Below are 11,145 nucleotides of genomic sequence, written 5' to 3'. Positions count from 1 at the left end.
GCAGCTCACTATAGCAGTTTGGTTTGGAAATAATCCTGAAAAAACTCATCTCCTAAAACCGAGAAAAGAGACAACAGCTTGGCATAGAGAGATGAATGCAATGGAATCGCTCTGGTTAGTGCCACAGGCGGGGATCTCGCCAGCTCACCGAGCACTGCCTGCGTCATACCACTTGCATGTGCCCGCATCATGACCGCAAGCCACGCCAGCCACCCTTAGCTTGGGGGGTTCTGCATTTATCCAGGTGTCTGGCTGAATCACTTTTAGACTTCCAAGACTAGAAACACCAATATTTGGCTTTTTGGTGGATCACTGGCCTATGTGTTGAAAATTTATTGATGCTGTGAACCATTCAACGGAGGCAAAGTTAATCAGGTTGACAAAATCTGTTTAAATTGGACAGCTCTAAAGCTGTTCCCATGCCTTTTTTTAAATGTATATAATAAATTTTGTAAGAGTTGTTTTTCGCTGGATTTCAGGGAGCAAATGCCGATTTCAAGGTGACTAACTGGTATCAAAACTCCTGCTATATTAATTGCTATATTAATTGCTAATGCTAATGTTGCATTAGATTTCAAGAATTAAGCAAATGCGAGTTTTAGATAGAGTTATACGAGCAACAGTTGTTTCACTGAAGTATTTTATTTAATATACACAGCTGCAGTTCATTTAGGCAACAGAAAGTTCACAATTACACTTACTCTGACACTTGATTTGACACATCTAGTTTGATATAAACCAGAGACTACAAAAGTGAAGTATAATAATCATTTAGAACACATTAAAAGTGAGAATATTATTACAACTAAATTACAAATGATATAAATATTTGATTCTCATGTAATCCCTACACATTCAACATTTCTGATCTTAGTACAGTTACGGCAGAAGAAGATGGCTTTTAAATTCAGCTTGTTCTTATTAGCATGGTAAGTGGCATTCAAAACTACTTGAAAATTTAGAGGTTATAAACTAAATTCTGGTTTTCATTATGAATTCACTAAAGCAGAATTGCATTATCCTGTCACTGCTTTGGTGCAGCTCTGGCACTTGTGTAAAGGTGGTGGACTTTTGAGATTCTTAAGCCATCTGGCTGGTTACCCACCTTCTAGCTGATGTGTATAAAACTTCAGTTATAAGAGAACTGATTCCAGTTCCGTGTTAAAGGGAGACAGCTATCTCCTATTCAAATTCGTAGCTGTGCCTCTAGAGTTAGGAAGGACAGAATATATGAATGCTTTTTAGGAAAGGTTCCAGAAAGACCCAGAGGAGATCAAAAGCCTACCCACACCTACCTGCACTTTTCCCTCTTCCTCTCTCTTTTCCCCTCCCTTTCCCTCTCTATTTCTTTCTTCCTTCTTAACTGTTTCTGAATCAAATGGTTTTTAGTGGTATCTTACAGCAGCCAGATACTGTAATTCTTGTTTCGGATGAGAAATACATCAGTTCAGTTTCCTGCCTGTCTCTATGGGCTTTCGAGAGCTCCATGAGTGCTCCTGTTTTAAAGAGATACATTTGTTTAAGACGGGTATTATCAGGTTCTTACCCATTTTCTAAATATTTCAGTGTTTCATTAGACCTTTTTCATTCTTCTGTTTAAAAAAACACACCCTTTCAGTTTCAACAGAAGACTGACTTTTAAATGATCCAGAAACATTATAATCTCATGTGTAAATGCTGTTGCACTTTCTTCAAGAGCTTTTTATAAATAATATGAAAATTGCTCACTTAAATAACCATCTACTTCTGTGAAAAAGTGCATTTCTTATTTTCTGTGATCAATGTTAAGGTACAATTTTCTTCACATCATTTTATGAGACCAGACAAACCACAGCAGTTTCTTTTGACACATTGCACCCTCCGGGTAGTACATTCGCTGTGGAATGTGCCATTTACTCTGTTACCTCTATTTCCAGCTATTCCTATTGATTCTGAACCCAACGAGACACCTTACTGTACCATATAATTTCATTCATAGACTTGCAAAAAGCTGCCAAAATACAGATACTTTTGAGCAGATGAGTATGTTTAAGCTAAGTCAGATGGGTGAAAAAAACTTCACATTCCAGTATTGAAGACATACTTTACAGAGAAAAAAAAAAAAAATATAGCATGGAGCACGGTGCCAAGTTCAGCAACATGAATGGTGGAAATAGACCAACAGCAGCGTTTGGAATTTCTGTTTTATTACACATAGAAGTATACTTTTTTATTTTTTTTAAATAAACTATAATCAGTTGGCATTTCACACAAGTCACATGACACATTTTCATCATTTTCGTATTTATCAGATGAGTACAACAAAGGAGCAAAATGTCAGCTTCAGTAAAGTCTACGGAATTACACAGGCCTTTCTTTTCAAATATCATTATTTTGGGTTGCGTTTGCAGCAAAGGTTGGAATGTTTCTAATCAAAGTTTATTTCAATATGCCAGATTTTAACAACATGCTTCTCAAGTACCTGAATAATTAGAATTACTCTGTAATTACTTATTCTGTATTACTTGACCCAGGATTCCTGTGGGCTGGCTTTATGTGGCAAAGCATATATGAGTAGTTTAAGAGCCTAAGCTAACTATGAAACATTGTTTCAGTTTACAGAAATTCAAAGATTACAGATCACCATTATCTATTACCTCTATCACAGGAAAAGACATTACTGCAAGTTCCCTTATGCCTTCTTACTGTGCTGTGCTCCTACCTAAAGTTCCGGGTGCCATACCCTGAGCCACAGTTTTCAATTGCACATACATGGCCACAATTGCTTAGATTTCCTCTTAAATAGACACCTAACTTCCTACAAGGAAGGGAGGAAGACTGAAATGCTTTTCATTATAAAACACAGCTTTTGATTCTGTTTCATGATCGACAAATCCCATCATACACCCTTATTTAAAAATATATTTTCAAATGCTACATATGAACTGAGAATGGTATTAGTATATCTACTACCACCATATAAAGTAGTAACAGTTTAAAAAAAATAATAAAAGTTTTAAATTAATTGGTGAAGCTACCATAGCTTTTTGAATATAAATAAGTGCTCTCAAAACACCTTCACGATGTTTAGATGTTTTAAAACAAAATAAAGTAAAAACTGCATACTGCAAGTCATTCCTGCCCAAATGGTGGCTGCATTTCCTCCATCGCTCTATTACACTGTAGTACAAAATGACTGCTTACACCCACGCAACTGTAATTTCAGGGCAGTGGCAACAAGTTCATTTTGTGAGTGCGATTACTTTACTGCATGTGTGTCACATGAATCAGAGACTGCATATACCCCAGTCAAAACACCTTCTAGATCTAGACACACAATGATTTGGAGACTCCGTAATGAACATTTTGTACTATAAGCCTTTAAAGGAAACAACTCCATCAGCTTCACTTACAAATTATCTGTGCAAAAGTACAGTATTGCATAAATAAACTTTACCCAAATGTTACAGAAAAAAGCTTTGGGATACATTAAGTATAAATACAGTGACAACTGAGCTGCAAATTTAATTTAGGTATATACAATAATACGCTCACCTGTTCTTTTCATAGATGTACATTTAACCTCCCTGAGTCCTTTTCCATACTTAGCAATATAATACATTTTCAGATGCTTGCTTGGTAACAGCGATGATATCTTCGGCATTAAAGAGAAAGGTGGGAAGGAGTATGTCAAAGTGCACTCCATTTTATTTGTCATGGATTTTAAGCTTACTGTACTTTTGCTTCTAAGAGCCCACTGGTCATGACATGCCCGTGGCCACTTACGCAAGCACTGACATGTCTTAGTGAATCTGCTCCAAGATAGGCCATTAAAAGTTCAATGTGTCTGATTAATAATTGCATAAGATCTTCAGCCAAACTCTCAATAGTTGAGTATCTCACCTTTTCAAAATCAAAAATGTCTTTGAGGAAGAAAAGCACTTGATCCTAGTGGGGGAAAAAAAGGAAAAATTTGTATTCACTTACAAGAAGAAAAAAAGGTATGCAATGCTAGCTATTCCTTTTACACATTTCCTAAAAACATCCATTTATGTATTCTTTTGGTGCTAAGATAGAAGTGCACTAAAATAGACTTTGTAAAACAGTTCTAGGCTTAACATTTTTAATATGAAAACATTTATTTTCATGGTTTCTTACTGCTAGTCTAAATCTTAGGAAGTGTATGTTTATAAATAAAACCCTCATTTCTGTTAACATGGAAGATTTTTTTTTTTTTTTTAAAATAAGGTAAGTGGTAATTAAAAAAAAGTTGCAAACCTTGAAGAAGCAGCATAGGTCATAATGGGAATTTCTGGGGCCTAAAAAGCCCCATGCCAAAACAGGGCTGATATGTTCACATATAGCATAGAAATGTGCAAAAAATCCATCAGGCACCTAGTGATGTAAAAAACGTAGACAAATATTACACAAGAAATTTAGTATAAATCTCTATTATATAAAATGAAATCTTTAGAAAAGTCTGAAACACCTACTACTGCAGGGCTGTGGTAACTTGAACTTCTTTAAGTCACAGCTCAACTGTACCAAACAAGTGTAATGATTTTTTTAGAAAAGGTTTTTACTTCAGCGGTACTTTGCATTTTAAATATTTTAAGATTAATAGGCATAAGTCCAGAAAGATCATGAACAATCTATTTTGACTCTCGTATGACAGATCAGATTACTTCATTCAGTTATTCCTGTTTGAGTCCCTATACACTACGTATAGCTGAAACTTGCAAAAAAGTAAGCAAACTGCACAGTTTTGAATGGAAAAAACCGCTGGCCATAAGTCAGAGAAATTAGTCACCACTTTTAACTGGACGTCACTAGGTTGAAAATCTTTCAGCTAACACATTTTGCTAAAAAACCTGGTATTATGGCCCTATGAGCTACACTTCCGCAGTTGGCAGCCTCTTGTCTAACTAACATGTCTACAGGATTAAGAGTCTCTTTGTAACTTATTTGCCACAGTTACAGAACTTCTAATTCTTAGGAACCCATCAGTAACTTTGGTCCACATAATTTGGAAGGCAACTTACCTTCATTTGCTGTCTTTTCTGCTTCAGTACTGACCAACAGCTTGAAGCAACAGCCTACATGTAAAAAAAAAAAAAAAAAAAGCCCCAAATCCTGTGTAACTTCACTGTAGGAGAAATTATATTTCATCTCAAAAGAAGTGATCTGAAAAATACTGTATTTCTATGTTTTGGGGATTTGTATTTTTTCAGTTTCAATCTTGTGATAACACTCTATGTAAAACTATAAAATCTGATACAAGTAACTAATTTTATACATAGTTCATATTTGTTGTTTTCAGATCTTTGTAACATTTTCTTCAGTTTGATTCAAATGTCATTTCGCATCCTTGACTGATTTTACAGTTTCAACAGTTAGCAACGTTCCCTGGGTTTAACTGAGGACCAGGTCTCTTGTATACCAAAGTGTGTGCTCAGACATAAGTAACTATTTTGGGTATTAAAATAGCATGTGAACACATTGAGATGTCCTTTTTCATTTTAGCAAAAACATTCTTGCAATAGCTTTAGATTCAGCTAAGGAGTTTTGTCCAAATATGGACCCGTGAAATACAATATACTGATATCAGTATTAGGCTTTTTCTTTTCATAGCTTGTAAGTATCCTCATCTGACCCCTCCTTCAGTACTGCAAGATAATTTACTGCTTGCAAAACACAGTGTTATCACATAACTACAAAAATAAATATATGCATGTTACCTTTTTTTCCTGTAGAAGGAATATTTAAATTGTGGCAAAAATAAAAGGAAAACTGGCAGTTTATAGATATAAATGGATGAAGTGACAGTAGGACCTCTACCAGCTGACCCTGGCAGTAGCCGCTATGTCTATAACAGAGATGAGATCTCATTTGACAAATAAAGAGACACATACAAAAAAGCATAAAATATTATCAGTATCTGAATGCCTGTATTGCATTAATTTACTTGTGTTTGCTTGCAACTTTGTGCCTTATTGCTAAACCTCTGGTGTACGAGCAAAACCTTGTATCTAGTATGTACGATGTGGCTAACAGAATCTTCCCTTCTAGAATTCTACTTCCTCAAAAAACCCTTCATTTTTCCAGTATAAGTTACAGTATTTTCTCCAATACATTCAATCATTCTATATATTTTGGGCCCAGACTTGTAGCTTTTAAACTGTTATTATGAAAAACCTGATAATAAAACATGCTTATTTTTTCTTAGGAATATTTCAGGTACATATTCAGTTACATTGGAAGCTGAATTGGATACTACAGTGAAGGATGGTATAGTTTCTTTGCTTCAAAATTAATGCTATTATCAAGACAATATACACAGTCTTTATACTGCACTTGTTGGGATTTATTCTGATTTTTAAATTGTGCTTTAAGTACATAAAGCACAGATTGCTGGAAGAACAGTTTTGACATATACAGAAATTTTATATCAGAATGCTCACACCAATGCTGTATTGATCATACCATCTACTTATTGTAACATAGTACAGAATAATGATTATCCAATATATACATAAATACTTACGGTTTCTTTAAAAGAGGAATTTAGCCAGCGGTTATTTACTACATTCTGTATGGATATTGGTGGGTTTTCTAAATCTTCAAATGAATCCACTAATATGAAGTCCAGAACGACATCATAAAAATTCAGGTGTTTCACCTATATTAAATCAGAACATGATCTAAGTAACCTAGTTGCTCTTTCAGCAGTGGAATTCAACACACACCATATTCTAACTCTGTATTAACATGTGGATTTATAAATGGTTTTAACTATTATTAAAGATACTTTGTCAGTAAAGGAGAAGTTAAAAAAATATGATGCACTTTCTGGTACTAAACTGCAGTGGTGGATGCCATTTCCCTAAATCAGCAATGTAAACAAAAAAAAGTTGCCTTTCCCACAATTCGGAACTGTAAAAATTTATTTTTAGATGCTATAGTTTGCATAAAAGCACTTTTCAGAAATTCAGACTCACTCCTCTAGCAGCAAGTTCCATTTCAGTATTATCCCAGTGATCTGTTTGTTCCAAAAAATATATCATTTCATCAAAGACATCTTCAAATTTCTTTGGATTCTGTAAAGTAAAAGCAATGAGTATCAAGCAAACTTAATAAAAGAGATGATTTATTTACATTGGAAAGAGAATTCTGGTAGAAGTTACATTAAAAATAAAACATTAGTTAAAAAAGGCTTTTACCTTTCGTGCTCTCGCAATTATAGCAGACAAAATTTTTCTTCCACTTTCAGCAAGAAATATTCTGTTTGCTGTTTCTGAAAGAACTATCTAGAAAAGGTTTCAGAAAATAGACATAGTCATTTACAGGTTATATTAGGTGACCCTAAACATTTCTATCAAATTTAGTATAATTATAACCACTGCTACAGTAGGCAAGTTCCTACTAAGCCTTTGGTGTAAAGGTTCCAAAGCTAATCACAGAATTGGGACTCCTCTGCAAACACATCCCATTTTAAAATTATAGACATGTAAAAGCAACAAGAACATATTTAATTACAGAGTATGTTACAAATACACTTGCACAGGTAGTACATTGAAAGTTTCAAAGCCAGGTACTTTAGGCTTAACAAGACAGACAGACAAATCACTACTATGTACCTGAAAAGCTTGTCGAATACAATGAAGCTTAGCAAGGAAGTCACTGTCTCCTAGACATTCAAACATTTCAGTCCTATATAAAATAGAAAAGTTTTCAAAGACCATTAAAAAAGAAGCACAAGAAAATTCACTAAGTCTAATTCCTAGAAAAAATACTTAGTACAAGTAACTTCTAAAAGATTAGTTCTATATAGAACATTTAACTTTAATTCTTGCTTTTCTTGGAAATAATTAAGTAGACATAAATCAATACCTTAACACTCGTGAATAAATTTTGCCTTCCTCTGCTAAGTGCATAGCTTCTTCATACAGTGGGCAATGGCAAAGGGAACCTAGGCCATACGTATTACGAATCTCTCTGTGCTCTGTAAGCTGAAAAAAAAGATTTTTTTGAAGTTCAATAAAAAGCTTGCTAACATAATTTTTGTAAAGATAAAACAAATTAGATGTTTTCCTGACATTTTACTGAAAGATGTATCCTTTCCTGCATCTGCTTAAAAAAAAAAGGGGCACCACTCAACTCATAAACAGAAGAGAAACACCACATTATTAGCAAGACTGTTACTGTGTAACTTTTAAAATCAGAAAGCTACAGTTTCAGGTTTCAAGTTTCAGAAGTTTAATTAATAAAATGGCGGCATCTTGGTTTTAATTTGCCTAGTTAATTCTAATGGGTCTCAAAGCTGTTTAAAAAAAGTCATTGTCAGGACACAAAGTACAGAATGCTTGCATCAAGCAAATCTTTAGGAAGCTGGAAATAGCAGCGTCCTCCCACCCTTGTTTTTGTTTTGATGGTAAATGTGTCTGCTAGTCACCAAAGCAAATCGTATGAAGCATGACCATCCAGCATTTTACTACAGGCTCCCCCAAAAGGTTTTAATTATCAGCACTTTTAATTCTGTGGTTATCATATAAATTAATGTGAACTCAGGGACAGTTTTAGAGCAAGAAAAGCCCAAAACAGATTAAGAAATCAAAGCACATAAATAATACGGAGAACTTCTGTTTACAGGGTATCACATGCAATCCACAAGACAATAGCTAGCTACAATTTCTACTACAAACAATACATAATATTATTAATGATCCAATAAAATCAAAAAAATAAAAATCAGAGGCTTACACATCTTTCAGTGTAGCTAATAACCAGAAAATTAATTATTTTTTAATTTTTTTTCTTTTTTTTTTTTAATATCCTGCATGGGGGAAACAAACATGTGCTTCTAGGCTATAAAAACGGAGCCTAGAAACATCTTTAAAAATAATTCTCACAGTAATCGAACTATATAAAAATAGTTACCCTGGATTTTAGAAAGATTTTTAAAAAAAACCAGATTAAAATATAACTTTTATTTTAAACTTTCATTAATATTTTCAAACAAATATATGCTGAAAAGTTTTCCCCCTGACTGAGGAGATACAGGTAAGTGCATAAGGATAGTCCGTGTGCTTCCAGTGGGTCTTCTCCACAGATTGTAGTTGAGCCAACCACAGCAACAAGTTTGGCCAAGTAGCCTTGCCTGATGAAGGTAAGAATATAAGCACGTGCTGATATATGTTTACATGGACCAAAACAGGTAAGTACACGAGTAAGTTATAGAGACGTCAGTACAGAGCTGGTGTTCTGACAAGCATCGCATGTTGTTAGATGATATGGATTTGTAGGAACTTACACTGACGTTTTCAATCACTCAAACCACTATTCTTTTACTGTAAGCAATACATACAATACCTTTTGTAAAATTATCATGTTGAATTTTAGATTTCATTGTTTGGGTAAATATATATACACACACACACACATATATATACTGCTATAGTTAGAACAGGTATAAACAATAAAAAGTGAAAAATCTTTACTCCAGAATTCGTTTTTCTACATTAGGGTTAAGAAAATAGTAACTGGGGAAAAAACAAACATATTTTCTGAAATAAAGACCAAAACAGAACGCAAGTAATATACTAATTTTTTTCTGTCTCGATTAAGCTATTACTGAAGCCATAAAACATTCTACATACTTCATTTAATTTGCAAAGCATGAGAAGAAATAGGTTGTGAACATACGTGCACTTTATAAACAGCTGTCCTTCTCTTAGAGGTTACAACTTCTGTGGTAAAAGGGATTATATTAGTTTTCTCTCATGAACTTCAGGCAAATCATCTTCTTCAGATATTTAGGCAAACTGCCTGACAGTGACTGAAGTGTCACTTGTGTGATTTTCAGTTCGACGCAGGTAATCTCCACCCGCTGCCAGCAAGCCTGAGATGGTAACATTTTTCGCACGTGAAGATGCTTCATCATAGCCTTTGTGATTACAGATCAGCACAGAATCTGATACCCGGGAGTGGGGCTAGCCCCTTGATTATATTCAGCTGCTTTTTTTGTTTTCTTTTACACTTCCTCTTATGCTCAGATGAAATAAAATAGCTGTGTTACTGTTGTAATGCATATTATTGAGCTCAAACAAAGAGAGAGGTTAAGTAACTGGCTACTAAACAGAAGGAAAAGGTATAACTATTCTTCTACTGAGAAGATGGTTTTGATTACAGGTTGAAGTTTGTTCCAACCAGTAACATTTGGAAAGTGGGTGCAAATTCCTCTATCGCTGACTTCTCTTACTCTTAGCATGCATAAAGAGAAGAGGAGGAAAAACAAACCGAAAACCAGAAACCAAAATGACCTCTAAGTTTAACTAGAAAAGGTGATTTCCAGACAAGCTCTGAAGCTGCACTGTAATGGTCCTGAAGTCATCATGGATTTTCTTTTGATGCTTTCTAGTATTTAAAAATAAATCTATATACAAATATTTTATATGTAAATATAAACACACATATATATATGTATGTAACAGAGTATTACATTTTAAATGGTCTTGCAAACATTCAGTAATGGCCATTCTTTTTGAGATGAAATAAGGTGAAAGCTTGCCTATATAAACATCCTGGTTTAAAGTAAAATTATTTGAAGATGCTCTGAACATGCATCCACGTTTCTAACATAGCACAGTCCAGCTATTAGAAGAATAGGCAAATCATTACAATGTTTAACAACATGCAGAGCATACAACATTTTCTAGATAAAAACTTCTCAAGCTGACATCAAAAGGTAAATTAACTCTTTGTTGTAAAGTCTCCAAGGACTTGTTACCTTTGAGGAAAAAGATGGAGAGAAAGGTTAGTTTTGTATGAGATGGCTCACTATATCTACTTTATATGAATTGGTGTATACATTCATGATATGTACTCAGGTACCTGCTTTTTACCCTATCCACTGTGTAACTTTCCTCAACAGTGGTTCAGTATTTACCAGAAGTTCGCAGAAAGCCCCAGCATCCCGCATCTTGCCATTACAGGTAAGTTGGACTCTCGGAAGCCTCTTGAGTCCCTTCTTGCCATTCCACAGCAAACACTTCTTTGTACAGCCACTGCCATTTTGAAACTCTTTAAGACACCACTAAGGATGAAAAAGTGCTCCATGCACAGCTAACGAAAGTGCTGGTAGCTGCAAGTAACACAGAGCCTTGTGAT

General features: G+C 34.6%; 1 protein-coding gene across 1 annotated transcript in view; it reads right to left on the bottom strand.

The window, feature by feature from the left end:
- Positions 1 to 623: 623 nt before the first annotated feature.
- Positions 624 to 11,145, bottom strand: part of MIGA1 (mitoguardin 1) — a 40,764-nt gene continuing 30,242 nt past the window's right edge. The window contains exons 9-16 of the mRNA XM_037403785.1: positions 7,870 to 7,988; positions 7,617 to 7,689; positions 7,200 to 7,286; positions 6,978 to 7,076; positions 6,524 to 6,658; positions 5,022 to 5,075; positions 4,258 to 4,374; positions 624 to 3,927 (exon numbers count right to left, since the gene is read on the bottom strand). Of these exons, the coding sequence (XP_037259682.1) occupies positions 3,709 to 3,927; positions 4,258 to 4,374; positions 5,022 to 5,075; positions 6,524 to 6,658; positions 6,978 to 7,076; positions 7,200 to 7,286; positions 7,617 to 7,689; positions 7,870 to 7,988 (903 nt within the window). The 3' untranslated portion in view covers positions 624 to 3,708. The remainder of the gene's footprint in view (positions 3,928 to 4,257; positions 4,375 to 5,021; positions 5,076 to 6,523; positions 6,659 to 6,977; positions 7,077 to 7,199; positions 7,287 to 7,616; positions 7,690 to 7,869; positions 7,989 to 11,145) is intronic.

This window comes from Falco rusticolus, chromosome 11 (assembly GCF_015220075.1).
Source record: "Falco rusticolus isolate bFalRus1 chromosome 11, bFalRus1.pri, whole genome shotgun sequence".
Lineage (NCBI taxonomy): Eukaryota > Metazoa > Chordata > Aves > Falconiformes > Falconidae > Falco > Falco rusticolus.
Note: the sequence above shows the minus strand (reverse complement) of the source record. Positions and strands in the feature narration are given on the sequence as shown.